Source organism: Simochromis diagramma, unplaced genomic scaffold (assembly GCF_900408965.1).
Source record: "Simochromis diagramma unplaced genomic scaffold, fSimDia1.1 OVJJ01000414.1, whole genome shotgun sequence".
Classification (NCBI taxonomy): Eukaryota; Metazoa; Chordata; class Actinopteri; order Cichliformes; family Cichlidae; genus Simochromis; species Simochromis diagramma.
The window spans coordinates 164,034-190,004 of record NW_024387240.1 but is presented as its reverse complement, the minus strand read 5'-3'; the positions used below and the strand labels follow the sequence as shown (position 1 = coordinate 190,004).

At 46.5% G+C, this 25,971-nt stretch overlaps 1 protein-coding gene and 2 long non-coding RNA genes across 3 annotated transcripts in view; 1 reads left to right on the top strand and 2 right to left on the bottom strand.

Annotated features, from left to right (window-relative positions):
• Positions 1–3,899, bottom strand: part of LOC120747021 — a 10,948-nt gene extending 7,049 nt beyond the window's left edge. Inside the window, exon 1 of the long non-coding RNA XR_005699025.1 lies at positions 3,847–3,899. This is a non-coding gene — a long non-coding RNA (uncharacterized LOC120747021). The remainder of the gene's footprint in view (positions 1–3,846) is intronic.
• LOC120747020 overlaps positions 1–25,971 on the bottom strand; it is a 75,339-nt gene that overhangs the window by 45,364 nt on the left and 4,004 nt on the right. Inside the window, exon 2 of the mRNA XM_040052588.1 lies at positions 25,390–25,878. Coding sequence (XP_039908522.1) covers positions 25,390–25,721 — 332 coding nt within the window. The 5' untranslated portion in view covers positions 25,722–25,878. The remainder of the gene's footprint in view (positions 1–25,389; positions 25,879–25,971) is intronic.
• LOC120747025 lies at positions 21,734–24,488 on the top strand. The gene is made up of 3 exons (XR_005699028.1): positions 21,734–21,811; positions 22,658–22,660; positions 24,454–24,488. It is a non-coding gene; the product is annotated as an uncharacterized LOC120747025 (long non-coding RNA).

Sequence of the window (25,971 nt, the reverse complement as noted above, 5' to 3'; positions counted from 1 at the left end):
GCAGCTAAAGTAGCCTTGATCGCTTCAATATCAACACTGTGTTCGTGCTGTTTACACTCGTCTGTGACGCTGTGTGAAATATTCACTAGTGTTTTGTGATCATTCACTTTTGACTTGAAGAAGAAGTTTCAGACATTGAAGTTAATCTCTTCCTCTGAGTCTCTTCCTCTCTTAAAGCCTCAAACTCACACTCTGGCCCTGCTCATTTAATATTCTGCAAACCTTCAGTGAGTTATGTTTGCACTGTGTGATCAATTTGTATGTTCTGTATCACTTTGTGCGTTTTCCTTTTCCTGTCATGAAGACAGCTCAGACCTGCTGGCGTCTCCAGGTCCTGCTGAGCTTTCAGGTTATGTGATAAATGCTTTGGAAGTCATGGATGGGCCTCACTTTAGACCAGCTCACACAACATGCTTCACTAACAACCAGTAACTGTCTGAATTAACTCAGGAATATCTGTAACACATGTACAACTTTAGAAAGTGTTCGTCCATCATTGGAAACGTATCAGACTGCTGTCATTGAACATGTTATATTTGAGCCTCTTCAGCAAAACTTCATCATGTGTATCCATGTTTATGAACGACATACTGAGGAGGAGCAATGCTTCATAAATGATGAAACAAGTATTAACTAACACTAATGCTGAAGAGTGTGCAGCTGTTATAAAGTGTTAGCAGCAAAACACTAAACATCAACAATACAGAAACACACAGAGGGGAACACAACATCTACAACAGCAGCTTCACCTGCTGCTCACATCACACACGTGGAAATCACATATTTACTAACATTTTACAGTTAATTCATTTAGATTAAGATTGTTTACACTGAAATTAGACTCAATTAATATTTTCTGGTTCAGAAACGTCTTAAACACAAAGATTTACATGTTCGTGGCCACGTTGAGCCTCCTGTCAGTGTTTAGTTTCACCAGACTAGCTCTCTGTACCTGGCTATATCACCATGGTAACAGATGCTGAACACAGCCTGGTGTAGATCAGGTTATGTTCAGAGCGTCAGAATTAAAATCAGCTGTAAGTGACACATTTTCTCTGATTCTTTTATGTCCAGTCTGCTCTGAGCAGCACAGTCTGTGAGCCACATGGTCACACAAGTTTCCATGTATGCAGCTGCTGATGCAGTGTGAAACAGATGTGGAGCCTAATCTGCTGCACATCTGTTTCACACATCAGAACATCCATCAGTCTGTGTTTAGTCCATTTATCACAGAGAAGATCCACCAACAACATGAACGTCACTTTGATGTGGTGACAAACTCCTCACCAGATTGTGTGTCAGAGCTGAATGCAGCGAGTAACCTTTCATGTTTAAGTGGATCGAGGTCAAAGTGTCACAGCTTAATGTGCAGCTGTCAGCTTACAAATAAACTGCAGCACAGAGCGCTCACACACATTCATTCATTGACATGTTAATGATTGCTACCAGCATCACTTAGTCTCCTTTGATGCAGCAACAGTGTTGCCTGTGTTGTTATAGTTACATATTGTTTATAGCCAGTGTTGGGACTAACGCGTTATTAAGTAACGCGTTACAGTAACTATGTTATTATTGTGGTAACGAGCACGGTAACTAGTTATTATGCCAAAACCAGGAACGCGTACTCGTTACTGGGATTTAGATAGGCTCGTTACTCCGTTACTTCATGTGGTGGCTATCGCGGAGCTTCCACAGATTCAGTAACATTAGCAAGTGGTGGAAGCCAGCAAGTGGATGAAGAAAAAGAGACCCGAGGCGGCCGCCGGTCCAAGTGTGAACTGAACTTCAGGTAAGAAGTTATGACCTGCAGTCTCTCTGGGTCAGATATGAACCAAGTTTAGGTGGAGTTTATTTAGTTATGCTGACTTTTTCCGTACTGCGTGCTAGCTAGCATGACGGAGTTTCTATACAGCTGGGTGGTGCTATGAAGTTAATGATGTTGAACTTTATTTTGTTCATAAGTTATTAGAGTTGCCAACCGTCCCGTCTGGTATTCAGAGAAAATATTACGCGTTTCTTATTGAGGTTGAAAAGGAACAGTTTGTCCCGTAATTCAGCTGCAATGAAAAAAGCACAAAGCTGGAGTTATTCTGTCTTTATGCTGCACAGCTGCCTCTTCTTCTTTCATTCTCTCCCCTCCCTCTCCCGTTTCTACTTCAATCATGAAACTGATCAGTGATCAGCTGATCGGCTCTCTTGTTTGTTTATCGCCCACTTTGCGCCGAAAGAGGAAACCAGCGGATATCGCGCTAAACAACAGCAGCATGTTTAAGCTTGATCAGCTATTGTTAGAATTTATTTAATATTAATTTCTAGTATCAGCTGATGTTTGCTGGAGCCACAGCTGCAAAAAAGCAGCTGGTCATGATATGGTTTGGTTATCTGGTGAGAGGGAAACATGAAGATGAAACCAGGAGATGTCCTTACTGGATCATCAGAGCTGTGATGGAGAAACGGGTTTACCTTTTAGGTGACATGAATGAGTTGAAGGGAAGTTATGAACTGTTTCTGAGAGACAAATAACACCAGGATCCTTTTTTAGGTAGCTGACAGCTGGTAACTGTGCAGGTGCGGATCTAGCAAAGTGTTGCCAGGGGGGCCAGGTAGAGCATTAACAGGGAAAGGGGGGCACAAAGAAATACTTTTCTTTCTTATTCTCATTTAAAATGTCTAGCTTTTAATAAATATTTATCTGAATCTTACAACAAACGATTGATAGATTGATGCATATATATCATCAGAACAGTGTACATCACTGTCACAACAGTGTTTGTTTTCATTCAAAGGCTTTATGATTTTTCCTATAATGGTGGGCCGGTCTCTAGTCAAAATGCCCGGGACGATTTATTTGTCCCAGTCCAGCCCTGTATGCAGCTCATCTGCAGTCTGGTGTTACCAACATCTTCCTATTCAGAAGGCAGAATTTCCGAGTTCTGAGTACAATCAAAGCACCACGACTGCAGTTTTTGTGTTGGATGTAAAAGGCGCACATGACGCTGTGACGTAGGCTAGAATCATGGCAGCAGTCAATGACGGTCCAGGCGTGGGATTTCTCTCGTGGAAATATGCACATTATCTTTTCCTTTCTATTGGTAGGTGGCACAGTGCACTGTGGCAAGTAAGCAAGCTAGAAGACTGGCAAAGTTATGGAAGCAACACATTAACAAGAGAATTCTGAGTAAAACCAAAGTTACTTTCCCTAGTAACTAGTTACTTTGAAAGTAACGAGTAACTTGAAGTAACTGAGTTACTTTTGAGAGAAGTAACTAGTAATGTAACTAACTTACTATTTTAAAGTAACTTACCCAAAACTGTTTATAGCTCTGTGTCACCTGTTAATGTAACAATATTTCTTATTAATGGAGGTGAAATCAGTGGGTCTACTTTGTGTGAAAGAAGACAGAAATAACGTATGAATGGTCGTTGTGTGGATGTGGAGAAGAGAGGCCCCAAATGCAGGCTGAAGTTGAACATCCTGGATGACTCAAACTGTTTCCCTCTGCAGTGACAGCTGCTTGATGCTGTTTTGTTTTAAAGCCCATCAGAAACACATAAATACCTTAACAGTACAATTTTTATTAATATTTTTAATGAAGCTTTTTTTCCCAGGAGGTCTTAGTGATGCTGTAAATGTCACTAAGTGCAGTTTTATTCTCACAGACAAACTGTCACATGTTAAAAAACTGTTGAAGGTAAACGTTACAAATTTGTGGACTCATTTCTATAAACTGGCTTCAATCAAGCAGCAACTAAATTGTCAAATAGAGCTAAAATATTTTCATGAATTATTTTCAGCACTCATTTATTGATAGACAGACTTTATTGTGTGAAGAACGTGTCATTTACCTGAGCTGTGAGATAAAAGGCAGACACTGCAGCAAACTCCTCACTTCACTCTCTTCATGTGAGCAGCCTGTCAGCTCCACTTGTTTCTTCTCTGGTTGGAGTTTCAGCAGCTCCAGGAGGATGGAGGTCTTTCTCTCTGAGAGGTCTATGGACCAGACTGCAGGAGCTGACTGGAAAACTGGCTGTAATGATGGAAGGACACTCAGACCTGTTTTAGTCTCATAAGAGTACAGGTCCAGGAGGAAGTCACACCATTTCACTTTAAGAGGACTGTTTTTGTATGTGCACACTGATGCTAACAGCTCCAGGATCTTCTCTCCTGTCTGCTGCTCTCTCTCTGCTGCTGCACAGAACAGACACACAAAGATCCTCGTTCTGTCTTCATCTGATGTCTCAGCATCAACTCTGGAACAATAAGAAGGAAACATTCAGTGATGATTTGATGTGAGCTGCATAAAAACAGCCACACACTGCTGATGGACTTGCCTATGTGTGTCCTGTATATAATGAAAGTCCATTTTAAAGCCGTCTTCCATCAGAGCAGCTGAGCATAGTATTTAGACTGTTTCTGACTCACAGTCAGTGTTGGGAAGGTAAGTTTTCAAATGTATTCCACTACAGATTACAGATTACATGCCCCAAAAGGTATTTTGTAACTGTCAGGGGTTGCTGAGTGGATGTGGAGAAAAGGACTCAAACGCAGGACTCACGGTGAAGATGCAGGGTGTTTATTGTGAGGGACGAATGACGAAAACAGGAGATGGCTGACTGACTGAATAACTGAATGAACGGCTGACTGATCTGGACTTGGAAGGCAAACATGGGGCATAGACAGTAGTGACAACATTAATGACGCGACGCGACGCTGACCAGGAGAGAATAGAATAGAATAGAATAGAATAGAATTCAACTTTATTGTCATTGCACATGCACAGGTAGAGGGCAACGAAATGCAGTTTGCATCCATCCAGAAGTGCTTTAGTGATATAGATATATTACAATATATATTAGCAATAATATAGATATGTGAGTATATTACAGAAATGGGTTTATTATGGTATGTTATAAAGTACATGGTATGAAGTATGTTGTGAATATTCTATAACTATAAGTATGTACAGGCTGTAGTGTGTACAAGCTATGTACAGGCTATGAACAGGATATAAATATGAAAAACTATACAGAATATGAAATAAATAACTTTACAGAATCTGGGATATACAGCTATACAGAAATGGGAACTATGCAAGTTGTAAACAGTTGTAGGATTAAAGATTATCGAATGTACAGAATGATTATTTACACAGAGCTATACAGTAGTGCAGTTAAGATAAGTGAGGGTGTAGATAGTTTCTACAGAGGCTATATAAAGTGCTGGTGGTTGTGAGTGGTGGTTCACTCCATGTTATTATTGTGTGTTTGAGGGTACAGTTGTCCATTGTGGGGGTGTGTATGTTCAGTCCATGAGTTTAACGTGGGTCAGATGTCAGGAGGCAGAGTTCAGGAGTCTGACAGCTGTGGGGAAGAAGCTGTTCCGGTACCTGGTGGTCTTAGTCCGGAGGCTCCTGTGGCGCCTCCCAGAGGGCAGGAGGGTGAAGAGTCCATGTGATGGGTGACTGGGGTCTTTGATGATTTTCCCAGCCCTTTTCAGACACCGCTTCCTGTAGATGTCTTTTATGGCAGGAAGTGGTGCTCCGGCGATGCGCTGGGCAGTTTTCACGACCCTCTGCAACGCCTTCCGGTCCGAGGCAGAGCAGTTCCCGTACCAGACTGTTATACAGTTGGTCAGGATGCTCTCGATGGTGCAACGATAGAAGTTCACCAGGATGTCTGAGGACAGGTGGTTCTTCCTCAGTCCTCAAGAAGAAGAGGCGCTGGTGAGCCTTCTTGACCAGCTTGGAGCAGTTGGTCGTCCAGGTGAGATCCTCGGAGATGTGGACTCCCAGGAACTTGAAGCTGCTCACACGCTCCACAGCCGTCCCCTTAATGTGGATGGGTGGATGTGGGTCAGCATTCCTCCTGTAGTCCACGATGAGCTCCTTGGTCTTCTCGGTGTTAAGCAGCAGGTTGTTTCTGTCGCACCACTCAGCCAGACGATCCACCTCCTCCCTGTAGGCGGCCTCGTCGTTGTCACTGATGAGGCCAATCACCGTGGTGTCATCTGCAAACTTAATGATGGTGTTGGAACCATCAGCAGGTCTGCAGTCATGGGTGAAGAGGGAGTAGAGGAAAGGGCTCATCACACAGCCTTGTGGTACACCGGTGTTCATCGTGATGGTAGATGAGCAGCGGTTATCCAGCCGGACGTGTTGGGGGCGGTTGGTCAGGAAGTCCAGTAACCATTTGCAGATGAGGGAACTGATGCCCAGGTCTGTCAGTTTCCTGATGAGTTGTGAGGGGTGGATTGTATTGAATGCTGAACTGAAGTCTATAAACAGCATTCTGGCGTAGGTGATGTTGTTGTCCAGGTGTGAGAGGACAGAGTGCAGTGCGATGCAGACTGCATCCTCTGTGCTCCTGTTCTGGCGGTATGCGAATTGGTGGGGGTCCAGGGTGGGGGGAGACAGGATTTGAAGTGTGCTAGGACCAGTCACTCTAAGCACTTAGTGATGATGGGGGTGAGTGCTACTGGGCGGTAATCATTGAGGCAAGATGGGTTGGAGTTTTTGGGTATCGGGACGATGGAGGTGGATTTGAAGCAGGCCGATACCACAGCGTGGGCCAAGGACAGATTGAATATGTCTGTGAGCACTCCTGCAAGCTCCCCAGAACACGCTCTGAGAACACGCCCGGGGATGCCATCAGGGCCTGCAGCCTTGTGGACATTGATCCTGCTCAGCACCGCTCCTACATCGGTGGGGAGAGAGTCAGAGGTTGGTGGTCTGGCATCATGTCTGCTTTGGTTGTGGTTGAGAACTGAGGACTTAAATACACTGGCTGAACAATGACTGATAGGTGACAGGTGAGTGAGCAGCTGAACACAATTGAACTAACGATGCATGGAATAAGAACTAGAACATAATGCACACAGAGTAACGTAACACAAAACAGGAAGTGGAACGTACAGAGGATAAACAGTGAACATGAACTGAAAATACTGGGTCAACGACCCAGAAACCCTGACAGTAACGTATTCTGAATACTATGGATTACAAAATATATTATCATGCTTTTTACAACTACATTAATGTCCTATTGCTGTGTGATTTATTACTATTACTGAAGGTTACTCACCAGACCAATACCAACTCGACTTAAAATTTATTTCACACCTCAAACCTTTAGTAAATAATTAAACAAATAAGAGTAAACTGCAATCATTTACTGGTAGCAAGAAAATAATCTACTAACTCATTTACGCTCCGTTCACACCTAGATGGATAAAGTCAGCTTTTTCTATGTGTTTGGGTCTTTCGTTCACACGTGAACGGCATTTTGAATAATCTAAAACTGAGATTTTTTTAAACTCCTTTATTGCATTTACGTGGACGAGGAATACGGGGTTCATCACGCAGCGTCAAAAGTTGTGCGTCTTTTGTCACATTTTTCACGTCTTACTATTTGTGGTTTTTACACACTTACTCAGCAGGTACTGTCCCCCCATTTAAAGGCAGAGGCCTCATTATTTTATGTGTAAAGCGGACCCTCGTTTATTGCGGCAGTTAGGTTCTAAAAAATCCCGCGATAGGTGAAATCTGTACAGTAGTCAGCTACATTTTTTAAAGTTATTATAGATGTTTGAAGGCTGTAAATAACCTCACTACAAGCTGTACACTTTCCTCAGACAGGTATGAACATTTTCACTCTTCTCTCGCTTGTTTAAACACAAAGTTCAAACCTTGTTAGAAAAATAAGTCCAGTATTATAGAATGAAACCAAAGATCAAACCCTGTTTTCAGAACATGGGAACAGAGCAGCTGCAGAGAATTCAACATTAATGAATCAATGGTACAGAAGTAGACGAAGCAAGAACAATGAGTCAAGTTTGACTTCTCTGACTGTTTGGCTTTGCTTAATGCGTCTTAGAATCCAACTTTTTGTGCCATAGTTAGCGTCTTCCTCAGCCTTTTGGGAGCTACCGCAGGAGCCTCTGACGTGCAAAACGTTTCGTCGACATTGTTGTGTTTTGTTATGATCCAATGTTGTCAGTGTTTCTTTTATGTGTGACTCCTCCCACCAGAGGATGGTTGTGGGTTTTTTCCCCTTTTCTTTCTTAGGAAGTGGACACCTGGGCGTGCCTGCTGAGTATTTGGTTGCAGTCTCTTCCTGTCCTCGGATTGGATAATTGGTTTATCACCTCCAGTATTTACCCACCAGATGACAGCCAACTGGCCGCCCTCTCTCCTAGCCTCCACCATCCAACAAAGAAGAGCATGTGTTTTTGATTCGTTGTGTCGTAAAGTGTCTTTGCCCATTGATTTGCCAGTATAACCCGTGTGTGTGTGTGTGTGTGTGTGTGTGTGTGTGTGTGTGTGTGTGTGTGTGTCGTTAGTACCTTAATCTTGAAAATAGCTGTAAATAGATTTGTAAAGTAGCAATCGTGTATTTTGTTCACCTTGTATATATTGTTCACTGCAGCAGCCTAGTAGGCGTGAGAAGCCATTTTTGTTGATTAAGTTTTCTCCTGTTTTTCATTTAGAAAGTTAGGTAACTGAATTGCCTTTTGGTTGGTTTTCATTTGTGTAGGAAAGCGTAGGGACCAATAGGGAGTTTTGTTTGTTATTTTTGGCACTGCTCACTGCTGAGGCAAATAAATGGCTGCTTAGCACTTTGAAAGATACGACTGTTTGTGTTCTTGCTTTGGTGGTGCGTGAGTGGGGCCAATTTCTTGTTGTGTTCAATACACGCCTAGACTAAGAACATAACAGTTTGTTGGGGAGAAAACTTACAAACATACAGGACAGCAGAGTGACACCGCTAGCAAGTGAAGAGTTATGTAAATTTGACAAGCTGAACACATTCTGTACTGGACAGGAGACACAATGTTGGCTGTAGACCATTAACAATCAATCAGGACGCAGAACACAATGCGCTGTTAAAAAAAAAAGAAAGAAAAATGTGCAGAATTGCACGGACCACACTGCCCATGACGGTACAGTCTTCAGGGCTGTGCCTGTAACACTGCTCATATTCCCTTACTATTAAAATATTTTTTCAATGATAATTTATAAAAATATTTCTTACACTTCGCAGTCCAAGGTGTCAAGGGACCCGAGGTACTTGAATTGTGCAACTTTTGATGGAGATGAAGATGTTGCGGTGGCCTCTGGGTCTCACACGACTAGACCGAATGAGGAACAAAGATGTCAGGAAACGGTGGGAGCGACACTGATCACAAACAAGATGCAAGAGGCGAGGCGCCGATGGTACGGCCATGTTGCCCGTAGCGATAAGAACTGCATCGCAAAGAAAGCCCAGCAATTAGATCTGGGTGACAACAGGCCACGAGGAAGACCAAAAAAGCGCTGGATGGACCAAATCAAAGATGATATGAAGGTTGTGAATGTTACACCAGAAGACGCCCTGGATAGGAAGAAGTGGAGGGAGGCATGCAAAACAGCAGACCCAGCATCGCGGGATATGAACCGCTAGGAAGGAGAAGATTTCTTACAGCTCTAATGTGCAGCTGTCAGCTTACAAATAAACTGCAGCACAGAGCGCTCAAACACATATATTCATTCACTTCATTCATTCACTTCATAGATCTTTATCATCCATTCATGTGATCATGTTTCTGACTGATGAAGGCGGCATTCGATTGGTCCATTTTGTGTGGAAGAAGAGGGAAAAAACAAATCCAAGGCCTCCTTTTATGTGAGTGTGGACAGAGACTGAAGCTGAACACAAAGTTTCCCCCACATTGTGACAGCTGTTATCTCTGACTGCAGCTTTAGGTTTCATCAAGCCAGCGAACACAAAGAAAGCCTGGTTATGATGAACCTGCTTCATTGTTCAGCCCTCTGTACAATTATACAATTATATTAAAATGCATATACTGAAAAATATTTCCACTGCTGACTTCAGGGAGCATCTCGTCTTCTGAAGAATTAATCATGTAAAGTATGTCGTGTACCTGAGCTGTGAGATAAAAGGCAGACACTGCAGCAAACTCCTCACTTCACTCTCTTCATGTGAGCAGCCTCTCAGCTCCACTTGTTTCTTCTCTGGTTGGAGTTTCAGCAGCTCCAGGAGGATGGAGGTCTTTCTCTCTGAGAGGTCTATGGACCAGACTGCAGGAGCTGACTGGAAAACTGGCTGTAATGATGGAAGGACACTCAGACCTGTTTTAGTCTCACAGTCCTTCATATGAGAGTACAGATCCAACAGGAAGTCTCTCTGATAATCTTCATCCATGCGTCTCTCATGAAGAGGGAATGTCTGATATCTGCACACTGAAGCTAACAGCTCCAGGATCTTCTCTCCTGTCTGCTGCTCTCTCTCTGCTGCTGCACAGAACAGACTCACAAAGATCCTGACTGCTTTATGACGACTCCAAACATCAACACTGGAACAATAAGAAGGAAACATTTAGAGATGATTTGATGTGAGCTGCATAAAAACAGCCACACACTGCTGATGGACTCCATCTGGTCCATGCTTCCTGTACACAATGACGCTCCATGTTAAATATAACATAAACGAGGGAAACATATCATCTCAGTTGCAGCACATAACTAATTTATTAATCCTCATAAAAACAAGAAAACACAAATATTTTAGAAATTTCTCAAAATTCCACTTTTAGAAGCTTCTTTAAATCAAGAAGAGACGGAAAAAACTTTACTTTAAGATTAAATTAATAGAAAAAGTTGTTTTCTGCTTTCTTTGTAAAGTAACTATATACTATGTGTATACTGCATGTGGTGACCAGGAGATATTTTATTTTGTATTCTTATGATCACAGTTATAAGCAGAAGTATCAACCATTAATCATTTACCATTGTTGAACCAGTTGACAGAATAATCTTTGAATCACATCTAGGTTACTTTGACTAGAATATTAATCTATACAGATTATCAGTACTTTAATTAGTCTACTGTTGTTCTGTACTATTCTTGTTATTTGCTGAAAGCTGTTTCACAGTTCTGTAACCACTCAGAAGCCTGTGGGTCCTGCTGGACCCTGCCTTGGTCCTATGTTCAGTTCTGCACATACACAGGCCTTTAAAGAACTTGCACGTACTTGTATAACTCACGCACGTTTGCACACACACTTAGTAAGAAAAGGAGGGTCGTCTGAGGACAGTTTTCTGATAGATATACTTTCACAAAAGGCACAAATGTAATACACACTTGTTTTTCTCTAAAAACTAGCAGTTCATGTCCATATTAGGTAAACTCTCTGAACAGGCCCAAACTGTTATCATTTCCAGTAATATCTAACTGTGAGGTCGGCTCAGGACATGCTCTCTGTTTGACATACACACACACACAATAGACACGAATAGAGATACACACCACACACACACACATCTGGAGGCCATATAGGGGAACTTTCTGAGTTCCCCCTGACTGATACCGATCATGTGACTTGACGTCATCATTGTAATAAAAACCTTGTGACGTGGTTGTTCGGGGGAGATCAGCGCTTAGAGCCTTGTACTGCTCATCTTCCCCATATGTACATATGTATAATAAAATCACCTATTCTGACATCCACTGAGACCATGCAGCCGTTTGTCTTCTCCTCAAATTCGAACCATGACAATGTGGTGAACGCATGTTCTCCATCAAAACTCTTCACTAAGCTTCTGAATACAATCTGACTTACCTGAGCTGTGAGATAAAAGGCAGACACTGCAGCAAACTCCTCACTTCACTCTCTTCATGTGAGCAGCCTCTCAGCTCCACTTGTTTCTTCTCTGGTTGGAGTTTCAGCAGCTCCAGGAGGATGGAGGTCTTTCTCTCTGAGAGGTCTATGGACCAGACTGCAGGAGCTGACTGGAAAACTGGCTGTAATGATGGAAGGACACTCACACCTGTTTTAGTCTCATAAGAGTACAGGTCCAGGAGGAAGTCACACCATTTCTCTTTAAGAGGACTGTGTTTGTATGTGCACACTGATGCTAACAGCTCCAGGATCTTCTCTCCTGTCTGCTGCTCTCTCTCTGCTGCTGCACAGAACAGACTCACAAAGAACCTGACTGCTGCATGACGACGTGACCTCAGAGGAACAACCCTGTAACAATAAGAAGGAAACATTTAGAGATGATTTGATGTGAGCTGCATTGAAACAACCACACACTGCTGACACACTTTGCAATGTTTGTGAGTTTAATCTGGATCTTTGTTGATTTTCTGTCTTCAGTAAAATGAAACTTTGATAAAATCAGAGTCTGTTTATTTCTTTGGAAGTCAGCAAACTCATAAAGTGAGCAGAGGATCAAATAATTATGTCACTGCTGTAAAAAGGTAGAACACTGTGAGAACAGCTGTAATACAGTGTTGTATTATTCATGTACGTCGGAGTATTTGGAGAGTTTAGATTTTATATTTGCTATGGTCACTGAATCCTGGTGTTTCTTGGTTTAATGCAGTAACGTCTGTTTTCTACAATGTTTATATGACAGGAAATGCTGTTTGCGTTGGATTCTCTATGATGAAGGAGATGGCGAGCCACCTCTGAACCTCATCACCTCCTTAGACCGAGCAGCTGCTCTGAGTTTTCACTGTGCCAGACGAGGAGGCCACGCCCCCTTTTTCAGCCTTCACCTGAGCTCACCTGTGTGAAAGCACAGCACCAAACAGCTTAGCTGCTGTGTTTCACTCAGGAGCACTTTGGAAGTGAAGCTGACTGGACGTCTTTACTAAAACTGACTGACTACAAACCAGAGGAGCCAACAAGAGAACTTCCAAACTCTTCAACATCCCAGAGACACTTTCCTGCATCATTCAAATTCAAATTCAAATTCTATTTGTCACACACACACACAACCATACACAGTATGACATTGGGGGGGGGGGGGGGGGGGGGATGCTTTTAGCTGTACAATGCCTGACCATTAAATGACAGAAGAAAAGTTTTACAATATTTACAATTTACAGGTTACTACAAAATTTACAAATTAACTTAGGAATTTACAGTAAAGAATGTGCAAATAGCAGAAGAGATTAGAAAGATTAGAAAGATTATAAATTACAGGAATTATAGGATTATAGGAAATGTGTGGTGGTGCGTGTGGTGACGTGTGTGAGAGTCCAGTCTTATAGTGACGTGTTTGGGAGAGTCCAGTCCTACACCTGGTTCAGGGCCCGAATAGCCTGGGGGAAGAAGCTCCTCCCCATTCTCTCTGTTTTGGCCTTAAGGGAGCGGAAGCGCTTCCCGACCTCAACAGTGAGAAGAGTCCATTGTTGGGATGGGAGAGGTCCATCATAATCTTCCTAGCTTTGGACTTGCACCGCTTGGTGTAGATGGACAGCAGGTCAGGGAGCTCTGATTGAATGATGTGTTCGGCTGAGCACACCACTCTTTTGCAGATCTCGTCTGTCCTGCTTGGTGCTGTTCCCAAACCAGGTGCAGATGTTTGCCGTCAGGACGCTCTCGATGGTGCAGGAGTAGAAGTTCTTGAGCACCTTCAGTGGCAGATGGAAGTCTCTAAGTCTTCTGAGGAAGAAGAGACGCTGACGGGCTTTCTTAACCAGGGAGCTGATGTGGCAGGACCATGACAGGTCCTGAGTGATGTGGACACTCAGGTATCGGAAACTGTCCACTCTCTCCACTGGCGTGCCACTGATGATGAGGGGCCTGTAATTCCTCGCCTGCTTTGTAGTGAAGTCCACGATCAGCTCCTTAGTCTTGCTGATGTTTAGGAGGAGGTTATTCTCCTGGCACCAGGTCTCCAGGTTCCTAATCTCCTCCAGGTAGGCCGTCTCGATGTTGTCGGAGATCAGGCCCAAAACAGCAGTGTCGTCAGCAAACATGACAATGGAGGTGGTGTCTGATGTGGCTACACAGTCATAAGTGTACAGTGAGTACAGCAGGGGGCTTAAAACACAGCCCTGAGGCACTCCAGTGCTGAGTGAGATGGAGGGGGAGACTTGTTTTCCCACCCTCACTGATTGGGGTCTGTCTGTGAGGAAGTTGAGGATCCACTGAAACAGTGATGAGCTGAGTCCTAGCTCCGTCAACTTGGTGAAAAGCTTAGAGGGAATTATTGTGTTGAATGCTGAACAGTAGTCCACGAACAGCATCCTAACATAATTCCCTCTGCCAGTGTCCAGGTGACTCAGGGATGTGTGGAGCAGGTGAGATATTGCATCGTCTGTGGAACGATTAGTCCGGTAAGCAAACTGAAGTGAGTCGATGGTGGCAGGAAGTGAAGAAGTGATGTGATCTCTCATCAGTTTTTCAAAACACTTCATCACAATTGAAGTCAGTGCTACTGGACGGTAGTCATTGTGGCAAGCGGGCTGTTGTTTCTTTGGAACAGGAACAATAATGGACTGTTTGAAGCACGTGGGAACCACAGCTTGGGCCAGGGAGAGGTTGAAGATCTCCGTGAACACCGGTGCTAGCTGGTCAGCGCAGGCTCTTGGGACCCGGCCAGGGATTGCATCTGGTCCTGCTGCCTTCTTGGTGTTCACCCTCCTGAAGGTGTTCCTCACGGCATGCTCTGTGATGATGAATGCATTTTCTTCACTGGTGCACTCCGAGCACGTGCAGCCGTTTGTAGTTTTAATTGCTGTGGCGTTGAAACGAGCATAAAACGTGTTCAGCTCATCAGCCAGTGAAGCATCTGCATTCATCATTGAAGAAGCTGGTCGTTTATAGTCCGTTATTGTCCGCAGTCCTTTCCAGAGGCTCCTAGAGTCGCACTGTCGTAGCTGTGACTCTAGTTTTTCCCCGTAGCTCCGCTTTGCCTTTCGGACCGCGCTGCGCACGTTGTAGGACGCAGCCTTGTATAGGTCCATATTACCAGAGACGAGCCCTTCATTGTAGGCAGCGGTGCGTGATCTCAGAGCGTCGCGGATGTTTTTATCTGTCATGGTCCTGGGCCATGTTGGCCCAGTGTTCTTAGTTTTCTTGTATGTTTGTATTTTGTTCCCTGTTTAGGCTCTGTTTCCTGAGTTGCCCTGTTGTGTTGTTCCCTGAGTGCTTTCCCTTTGTGACTCTCACCCCCTGTGTGCCCCTCTGTGTATTTATGAGCCCTTGTCTCGCTTTGTGGTTGTTCCATGTTTCCCCAGTCCGTTATGTCTGTGTTCTACTCGTGCTCTCTCTCCTCCTGTCTGAACATCTGTACTTCCTGTTTCACCTCTACCGTCAGTGTTGTGTTCACTCCTGCCATGTCCCGTGATTATTATCAGTGTCACCTGTGTTCCCCGTGTGTTCCCACTTCCCTCGTTAACCCTCTGTGTATTTATGTCTGCGTCTCCCTCAGTTCTGTGTCACGTTCTCCCCCATGCTGCGTGGATTTCCCTGTGTTCCTTGGTGAGCTTTATGTTAGTTTTTCCCCAGTCTAGTTTTGTATTGCCTATCATCTTCTGTTAAGCAATAAAGCTGCCTTTTGAGTTCATCCCTTGAGTCCGTGAGTTTTGCGATTGGGTCCTCATCCTGTCTGCCACGCAGCCGTATCATGACAGAAGAACGCGACCAGTAATGGACCCAGCAAACTCCCTACGGAACCGGCAGCGTGCAGACCCCGCCTTCCCTAACGAGAGGAGAAGGCAGGAGGCTCGGCATGCCCGGGAGCGCGAGTCTGCCTTTTATGGGACTCGATTGGCTCTAGGTGGGCCGCGCAGCCTCCAAACTGCAAACGCTGCTGCCTTTTCCCCACATCGTCCCACGGTGATAAGAGTTGGAGGATTCAGCCTATCGCCTGCCACAACTCCTCCGGCCTGTTCGACTTCCGGTTCACCTCCCCAGTCGCCGCCCACGTCCCGCACAAAGAAGAGGGTTACTCAGCGGCTGAGGAGAGATTACGTGCCTCCGACAAGCAGCCTATCTCCGCTGCAGTCCTTTGCGCTCTTCCTGGGACTTCCACGCTCGGAGCTGCACAAGCTCCCCGTCTCTCCGGCGCAGCCCGGTTCGTCATCGGCTCAGCCAGCCGACATCACCGAAGTGCCTGCGCCCACTGCCTCGGGAACTCACGGCACAGTCCCCGGGGAAACACGACGCTCACGCCGTCGCCACGCTAAAGCTACTGAGCGAGCTCCGGTGGTGAGTGAATCTGACTGTTTTTTCCATGCGAGTTCCAAGTCCGACCGTCTCGGACAGTATTCGTTTTCTGAGTCCGCTGTTTTTCACGTCCGTAACTCACCAAAGAAAAACAAGAAGTTTGAAAATGACTGTGTTTCCAGGCCTCATAACATTTCTAAGTTCACCTCTGCACCTATTAAGCATGAGACTGAGTTCATTGCCCCCCTAGAGACTGCGGTTCAGGCTGACTTAAAAAACTCTGGCACTGTAAGCCCCGTGCGCGTCATCCCTGAGGCCATTAACTCCGTGTCTGGGAAGTCCGGGTCTGTTAATTCTGGTCCTGCAGTGCCTACCCTCACGCCTGTGTTTGAGAGCGACTATGTTTCCTGTGCTCCTCCCAGGTCAGCAGCAATTAACTCACAGACAGATTATTTCACCGTAGAGAAGCAAAAGACCGTTTTTGAGCCGCATACTTGTGAACAGCACTGTGAAGTTAACAGTTCTGCGGTCTCTGTACCTGCTGAGTGCGAGACTGTGAGTGGTGTGTCTCCACTCCTGGACTATGCTGCTCCCCAACCTGTATATTTAGAAACGGTCTGTGTGAATGCTCCTGTGTCCATAACGGATCCCTTTGTGCCCGGTATTACAGACTCTGACTCTGCTAAACCTGGATCTTCCTGTGCTATGACTGTTTTAGAGACTGCTACTCCTGACATGGACAACTTAAGTACAGCAGAGTTGCTAGAACCAGCCCACCATAAGTCTCTGTTTGCTAAAACGGTGTTTGGCTCCACTAACTTGATTTTCCCAGTGTCTGTTACTGCTCCTGTGCTTCGCTCTCCGCCTCCAGTTCCTGTAACCAGGGCAGCGCGGGCCCAGCTTTCCCTTGCTCCCGTATCAGTTCCTCGGGAGAGGGTGGCTGAGGTCCAGCTGGTCCCTGCTTCTGTTCCCAGACTGGCAGAGGCTCCTATCATCCCGGCACCCGTACCTGCTCCTCGGGTGGGGTTGATGGACACCCAGACTTTGCCTGCTCCTGTTCCGGTTCCCCGGGTGAGGTCAGCTGCGACCCTGCCGCCTCCTGCACCCGTCTCAGTTCCTCGGGTGGGAGCGACAGAGGTCCAGCTTGCTCCTGCACCTACACCAGCCCCCAGGGTAAAGGCAGCCAGAGCCCAGCTCGTCCCTGCACCCGTATCTGTTTCTCGGGTGGGGATGGCTGGTGTTCGGCCAGGCCTAGCACCTGTTCCTGTTCCCAGAAGGAGAGCAACCCAGAGTCAGACACCTGTTCAACCACAAGCGCAACTACCACTTCGACTAGCATTACTATCCATAACACAGTCTGTAGCTCAGTTGTTAACACAGATTCTTGTTTTGTCACCAGTCCAGACTTTAGCACAGTTAGCAGCTCCGTCTCCTGTTCAGTCATTGGTTCTACTACCTGCTGTCCCGCCATCACTGCAACGTGCACCCCTGTCTTTAGCGCAGCCATCAGCTCCACAGTCTGCTCAGTCATCCGCTCCGTTACCGCCTCAGTCCCTTGCCTCATTGCCTGTTAGTTTGTCAGCTCAGTTATTGTCTCTGTCACCAGCTCAGTGCTTAGCCCAGCAACCCGTTCAGTCACTGCCCACCTCAGCTGGAAGCCTTTGTGAGCCTTCTTCACCAGCTGAGGATTACGCGGTGCTGACACACTTTAAACTGACTGTTTGCCCTACACAGCCCCAGCCGTCGCATCCTAAGCCGGCTGCGTGCCCTGTGCCGCTACAGTCAGTGCCCGCGGTGCCAGAGGACCCCGCACCCGCTGGCTCTGCATCCGTCTCTGCTGGGGGTTCAGGAGGACCCCTCCAGCAGCTCCTCGTCTCCGCTGGCGGCTCTGCCCAGCCCGGCCAGCACCTCCTCGTCTCCGCTGGGGGTTCAAGGGAACCTCTCCAGCCGCTCCTCGTCTCCGCTGGGTGTTCAGGGGAACCTCCCCAGCCTCCTGTCTCCGCTGAAGGGTCCGAGGGGCCCGTTCAGCCTCCTGTCTCCGCTGGAGGGCCCGAGGGGCCCGTCCAGCCGCCATCTGCTTCTGCTCCGCCTGGTCTGGCCCCGGCTTTGTCTGGCCCGGCCTCAGAGTCTTCGTCCTCGTCTGGCCCAGCCTCAGAGTCTTCGTCCTCGTCTGGCCCAGCCTCCGCCTCGCCTGCTGCAGCTCCAGCCTGTGCTTCGCCTGCTGCAGCTCCATCTCCGCCTGGTCCGGCCCCCGCATCACCCACACCCGGTCCGGCCTCTGCATCGCTTTCAACGTCGCCCGGTCCAGCTTCAGCCTGTGCTTCGCCCAGTCCGGCCTCAGCCTCAGCTCCTGCTTCGCCGTCGTCTGGTCCTGCCTCGTCTGGTCCTGCGCCCACCGGGCCATGGCCAGCACGCCTAACACTGGAGAGCCGCCGCTGCCTTCCGCACGGCCAGCCCCCTGAACTGCTCCGTCATCTCCTTCGCCGCCGCCGCTGCCTTCCGCGCGGCTGGCCTCCTGAACTGCTCCGTCGTCTCCTTCGCCGCCGCCGCTCCCTTCCGCGCGGCCGGCCTCCTGAACTGCTCCGTCGTCCCCTTCGCCGCCGCCTTCCGCGCGGCCGGCCTCCGGACCAGCTCTGTCACCTGTGCCACCCGCCTGGTCGCCCCCCCGACCGTGTGACCCGTGAACTTTGGTGCCGGTGGGCTCTGGGTCGGCCCCCTGAACTTTATTTGAACTATGGTCTTGTGCTCCTGTGTTTTCTGTTGTTCGTTTTTGTTTCCTGTTCTGGTCCCTCCGTCCTGGTCCCCCGCCTCCCGCCCTGGGTGGGTTGTTTTCTGTTTTTGTCTTGGTTCTCGGGTTTTGGCTGTCGGGAGCCAGCCCTTGTGGGGGGGGGGGGGGGGGGGGTACTGTCATGGTCCTGGGCCATGTTGGCCCAGTGTTCTTAGTTTTCTTGTATGTTTGTATTTTGTTCCCTGTTTAGGCTCTGTTTCCTGAGTTGCCCTGTTGTGTTGTTCCCTGAGTGCTTTCCCTTTGTGACTCTCACCCCCTGTGTGCCCCTCTGTGTATTTATGAGCCCTCGTCTCGCTTTGTGGTTGTTCCATGTTTCCCCAGTCCGTTATGTCTGTGTTCTACTCGTGCTCTCTCTCCTCCTGTCTGAACCTCTGTACTTCCTGTTTCACCTCTACCGTCAGTGTTGTGTTCACTCCTGCCATGTCCCGTGATTATTATCAGTGTCACCTGTGTTCCCCGTGTGTTCCCACTTCCCTCGTTAACCCTCTGTGTATTTATGTCTGCGTCTCCCTCAGTTCTGTGTCGCGTTCTCCCTCATGCTGCGTGGATTTCCCTGTGTTCCTTGGTGAGCTTTATGTTAGTTTTTCCCCAGTCTAGTTTTGTATTGCCTATCATCTTCTGTTAAGCAATAAAGCTGCCTTTTGAGTTCATCCCTTGAGTCCGTGAGTTTTGCGATTGGGTCCTCATCCTGCCTGCCACGCAGCCGTATCATGACATTATCCACCCACGGCTTCTGGTTGGCAAACGTTCGGATGATAGTTCTTTCTGCTGTGTCGTCCGCTAGTTTCCCGATAAATCCCACAACCACTTTCATAAACATGTTGATGTCATCAGAGCTGCGCCGAAACATGTCCCAGTCTGCGTCATCCAGTGCGTCCTGCAGCGCGGCCACTGATTGGTCTGTCCAGCGAGCGACCTCCCTCCTGATTGGTGGTTGCTGCTTTAGCCTTTGTTTGTAAGCAGGCATGAGGAAGATGGCGGCATGATCCGATTTTCCAAATGCCGCCAGGGGCTGAGCCTTGTAACAGTTCTTGAACGGGGTGTAGCAGTGGTCTAATGTCCTCGTGCCCCGGGTGGGGCAGTTGATGTGCTGGTGAAGGTTGTGAAATGTCCATTTGAGATTCACTCTGTTAAAATCTCCCATAACAATGAGTGCGGCATCTTGGTGAAGTGTTTGTTGATGTGTGAGAGCCTCATGTAGCTCACATAAGGCAGTGTCCGAGTCCGCGTGAGGCGCAATGTAAACAGTACAGGCAATGACTGCAGTGAATTCCCGAGGGAGATAGAAAGGGCGACATTTAACGATCAAAAGTTCCAGATTGGATGAGCAAGAGCGTGAGAGTGGGGAGATGTTTGTGCTGTCGCACCATCTGTTGTTCACCATCAAACACACTCCACCACCTCTTTTCTTCCCCGACTCCATTGTCCTGTCCATGTGGTAAACCAAATAGAACCCCGTCGGCTGCACAGCGTGGTCTGGTATCGCTGGGTTCAGCCAAGTCTCGGTGAAGCAGAGGAGGTTGCAGTCCCGAATGTCTCTCTGGAACTTGATTCTGGCTCTGAGGTCATCAAGCTTGTTATCGATGGATTGAACATTGGCTAGCAGGATACTGGGCATGGGTGCGCAGGGTGCGCGAGCCCGTAGCCTGTTCCTGATGCCGGCTCGTTTACCTCGAGGCCTATCCTATCATCAGGTGACTCTTTGTGATGAGCTGTGTTTCACTCAGGAGCACTTTGGAAGTGAACCTGACTGGACGTCTTTACTCAAACTGACTGACTACAAACCAGAGGAGCCAACGACAGAAATTCCAAACTCTTCAACATCCCAGAGACACTTTCCTGCATCATCAGGTGACTCCTTGTGATGAGGGAGCAGCTAAAGTAGCCTTGATCACTTCAATATCAACATTGTGTTCGTGACGTTTACACTCGTCTGTCAGGCTGTGTGAAATATTCACTAGTGTTTTATGATCATTCACATTTGACTTGAAAGAAGAAGTTTCAGTACATTGAAGTTACAGCTCTGAGTGGCTCCAGCTGCTCAGTGAGTCTCTTCCTCTCTTAACCCTTTAAGACCTACCATAGAACCAAGTCCACCAGAGCTTATATTATATTTTTACATGCTGTGGAGCCATTTTTGGGAGCATTTCAAGTTGCTATACATCAATACAACCATTATAGCCGAGATTTTAATAATATGTATTCATTACGTGCATAGTAATTACATAAATTGCAAAAAAGTGCAATAAACTACAAAAAAATTGAAAATCGTTTTTGCTTTTTTAACATATATTTGTAGTTAGAGAAATTTAAGAGGCTTATCCCTCAAAACTGTAAATACAAAAAAGTTGCAAAAAATAGTTTCCCACCACAGGAAATTTATTTTGAGTGTCTTCATAGCTTTATTTTTGAAATACACCAATTTTTATACACTGCAGGAAAAACGAAAATAAATATTATACTGCAAATTTGCAAAAAAGCAGCATATGCATCAAAATAAACTATTTCCAGCAGTGCAATATGAGTCCTAAGCATCCCAGAAACGACACAGAAAGTCATAAAGTCAAAGATAACTTTTAAAAAGAGCAGTATAGGCCCTGAGGCCCTGATGGTAAAAAAGACTACATTTCCGCGAAAATGACGTCACTTCCGGTTTCGGGCAGGTAATGGCGGAAATGCAAAAGTTCGCGCTGATGTCTACTCCAACGTAGGAAGTGTTACAAACAGCTGATCGGACCGGCAAAGCGTGTTTCTGGGATATTATGTTTTTGTTCCTGCAAGCGCTTTTTATGCAGTTTTTGCAAAGCTTTATGTGGAAGGAAACCGTAACCTAGGACAAGCTGATGGCATAAGATGTAAGTACAACTCCTCCGGTTTCATATGCAAAAAAATTTTTTGCGCTAGCTTACGTGGTTGCAGTGCTACCGGGATTTAAAAATAGTTACGCAAAATGGAGCGTGTCCGCTCCGATCGGCTCTAAAGGGTTAAAGCCTCAAACAAACTCAGACTCTGGCCCTGCTCATTTAATATTCTGCAAACCTTCAGTGAGTTATGTTTGCATTGTGTGATGTTACGGCCCTAGCAGGGCCTCTCTCTCTCCTGAGGGTGCCTGTGTGGGCGTGTCCCACTACCTCCTGCCTGAGATGCCACCTTTCCCTCCTGTACAGCTGACCCCCATCAGCAATTAAAGGTATTTAAGCCCAGAGCAGGGTGAGCTCTGGGCCAGAGTGCCATTTGTGTGGTTTACAGCTAGTGAGCTGAGTGTTTTTTGTGGTGTTTCCAGCTGGTGAGCTGTGTTTTGTGGTTTTCAGCTAGTGAGCGGCGTTTTCCTTTTGACTTTATGCTTTATTGACCAACGCCTGAGTTTTGTTTGTGTTACTTTTATGGTGATAGCGGCTTGTCCGTCTCTTTTAGTTGAATTACTTCAATAAAACTGTTTTATTTAACTGTTTCGCCTCCTTGACTCCTTTTTCTGACCCGGTCACTTTTGTTACTTCCCCCTCACCGCTTAGACACCCCCCCCCCCCCCCCCCCCAGGGGAACGTAACAAGTGGGGGCTTGTCCGGGATAATTGAAAAAGGAGTTCTGTGCTGGATTTGGTTTTTGTTGTTTATCTCGCTTTGGCACCTTTTAGAGATTCCTAACTTCCCAGTTAAGGTAGGTGAGTGTCCAGCTGAGCTTTTTAAGTTCCTCCTTCGGGCACTCTTTTGTTATTTTGCCTTTGTTATTTTTGGAGTAATCCTGGGTGGGGATTAATTCTCTGTTGGGGGTAGGCAATTCAGGGCTCCGGTTGCTGAAGTTCTGCCTTTAAAGTTGCCTCGAGCCCAGCACGCTCTGGAAGATAGGCAGGGCAAGGTTTTGGAACTGGGTAAGTTGTTTTTGTTAACGGGTGCGTGGCGAGAGGTAAGTTGGTCAGCTAAAGTAAGTTGTGTAGTTGGCTGTTAATTGTCTTAATTAAGGGTGTGTTTTCTAACCCTTCACCATCCCCAAAATGGATGACACAGCTGCTAGTGTACAGGTGTCTAGAGGCTCGTTTGTGAGCAATAATATTCACCTGGTTCCAGTCTTCTGTGAATCCAGTGTTCACAGCTTTTTCAGTGTATTCGAACGCCTGGCAACTGCACTGCAGTGGCCTCAAGATGTGTGGGGGGTGATGTTGCTGTGTCGGTTGACAGGTAAGGCTCAAGAAGCGTGTTCTGGTCTGTCTAGGCAGGACGGCCTGGTTTATGGAAAGATCAAAAGTGCCGTCCTCCACGCCTATGAACTGGTACCTGAGGCCTATAGGCAGCATTTTCGAGGGTTGGAGTTGGTGCAGGGACAGTCCTATCTTGACTTCGCCAGGGAGAAGGCGAGGCTCTTTGATAGGTGGTGTGCGGCAAGCCAGGTTAATGATGTGGGGTCCATACGTGAGCTTATGCTGGTGGAGGATTTTAAAAACTCTGTTCCTAAGTCTGTTGCCCTTTATTTAAGTGAACAGAGGGTTACAACTCTACAGCAAGCTGCCACCCTGGCAGATGAGTTTAAGCTGACTCATACAGCAAGTGCGGTAGGACAGGATATCCCTCTGCACTATAGCGCAGCCTGGACAGGTAAAAGTGGGCCAGCTAAGATGGAAAATGCAGTTATGGTGTTAAGACCTAGGCCCAAACTGTGTTTTTTCTGTCACAAGCCTGGCCATGTGGTTGCCAATTGTGTCAGACTGGCACTCAAACAGAAAGCCCACTCAACACGAAAGGGGCCTGTTTTGAGTAAAGTCAGTAGTGGCACTCAAACTGACAAGCCTGCCAGGCCTACTAAAAGGCTAAACCTGGAGCACAGTTGCTCGGTAGCATCCCGTAACCAGTGTACAAGGCCAACTAACCCTGAGCTGCCGCTGGTTGACCTTTTCTCCGGTTCATGTTTAAAACCACCATTCAGACCTGCACCCCTTGCTAACAGTCATGTCTGTGTTTCAGTGAAGCCTGCTAGCTGCCTGCTGGGTTCTCCACACGTGATGGTTCGAAGCCCCGGCTATCCCATGGGACACTGTTTCGAGGGTCTGGGGCCACTCTCTGGTAATGTGGTGAACCCACTGAGATGGGATTGGCAGTTTCCGCAGGAAATGCCTAACCGTTGTTATGGGGTTTGGTAGGTGGAAAGCCTGCAATATTTGTCATGAAACGGTTATGGACTCATTTTTGGTTATGGTAATTTGACAAACCATGGGTTTGCATTTATGGGAGGGGGTGTTACGGCCCTAGCAGGGCCTCTCTCTCTCCTGAGGGTGCCTGTGTGGGCGTGTCCCACTACCTCCTGCCTGAGATGCCACCTTTCCCTCCTGTACAGCTGACCCCCATCAGCAATTAAAGGTATTTAAGCCCAGAGCAGGGTGAGCTCTGGGCCAGAGTGCCATTTGTGTGGTTTACAGCTAGTGAGCTGAGTGTTTTTGTGGTGTTTCCAGCTGGTTAGCTGTGTTTTGTGGTTTTCAGCTAGTGAGCGGCGTTTTCCTTTTGACTTTATGCTTTATTGACCAACGCCTGAGTTTTGTTTGTGTTACTTTTATGGTGATAGCGGCTTGTCCGTCTCTTTTAGTTGAATTACTTCAATAAAACTGTTTTATTTAACTGTTTCGCCTCCTTGACTCCTTTTTCTGACCCGGTCACTTTTGTTACTTCCCCCTCACCGCCTAGACCCCCCCCCCCCCCCCCCCAGGGGAACGTAACAGTGATCAATATTTGTATATTCTGTATCACTTGTGATGATTTGACGTGAGCTGCATAAAAACAGCCACACACTATTGATGGACTCCATGTTGTATATAATGAAAGTCCATCAGAGCAGCTGAACAGTGTTCTTAGACAGTTACTGACTCACAACACAAACACTCAGCCTGTGTGTGAAATCACTGCGTTCTGAACTGTAACTGTTATTTTGTTCGCTGTCTGACTTTAGAGAGTCAAACACTAAACATCAACAATGCAGAAACACACAGAGGGGAACAACAACATCTACAACAGCAGCTTCACCTGCTGCTCACATCACACACCTCTCTGCTGTCTGACATCTTCATCTGCTCACTATAGAGCTGCTACCACCATCATCATCATCATGCTCAGTAAAACAAAGTCAGAGATAAAGTCCAGCTTCATGTAACTCATTCATTTACTGAGTTACGTCACTGAAGGACTCGTTGAGTTTGCTTTCATGCTGTTTCCATGGCGATGATGGATTCAGGTGTAAAGGATGTTTCTGGCATGTGTGCACTCCAACACTCTGCAGCAGGAGCTCAGTCACATGATCCTATCAAATATAAATCTAACCTTTCTGATCAGAACGTCTTTATTCTAGATGCTGATAAGCATTAAAAGTCGTCTGATATTTATAGAAAATATGAAACTTCATAGCAACAAACAGCTGAACACGTCAGTGAAACACAGGGATGGACTGAGAACGTTTCCCTCTGAAATATGACAGAGTCTGAATACATTTATAACATGATCGATGTAGATGAGGTCAAACATATGATGCTGATGACAAACAAGCAGCACAAGACAAAATCATCACTTTACAATTCATGGAGCTTCAAATATTTCCATCACTTATTTTCACAGCAACTCTTCTCTTACAGATATTTGACTCGTGTGAAGAGCGTGTTATTTACCTGAGCTGTGAGATAAAAGGCAGACACTGCAACAAAATCCTCAATTCACTCTCTTCTTCTTCTTCTTCTTCTCCCCACAACAACAGCTCCACTTGTTTCTTCTCTGGTTGGAGTTTCAGCAGCTCCAGGAGGATGGAGGTCTTTATGTCTGAGTAAGCTATGAACCAGACTGCAGGAGCTGACTGGAAAACTGGCTGTAATGATGGAAGGACACTCAGACCTGTTTTAGTCTCCCACTCCTGCATATGGGAGCACAGATCCAACAGGAAGTCAATGTGATATTGCTTGAGACCATCATCATCATCATCATCATCATCATCATCATCATCCATGTGTCTCTCATGAACAGGGAATGTTTGATATGTGAACACTGATGCTAACAGCTCCAGGATCTTCTCTCCTGTCTGCTGCTCTCTCTCTGCTGCTGCACAGAACAGACTCACAAAGAACCTGACTGCTTCATGACGAAGTGACCACAGAGGAAAAACTCTGCAACAATAAGAAGGAAACATTTAGAGATGATTTGATGTGAGCTGCATTGAAACAACCACACACTGCTGACACACTTTGCAATGTTTGTGA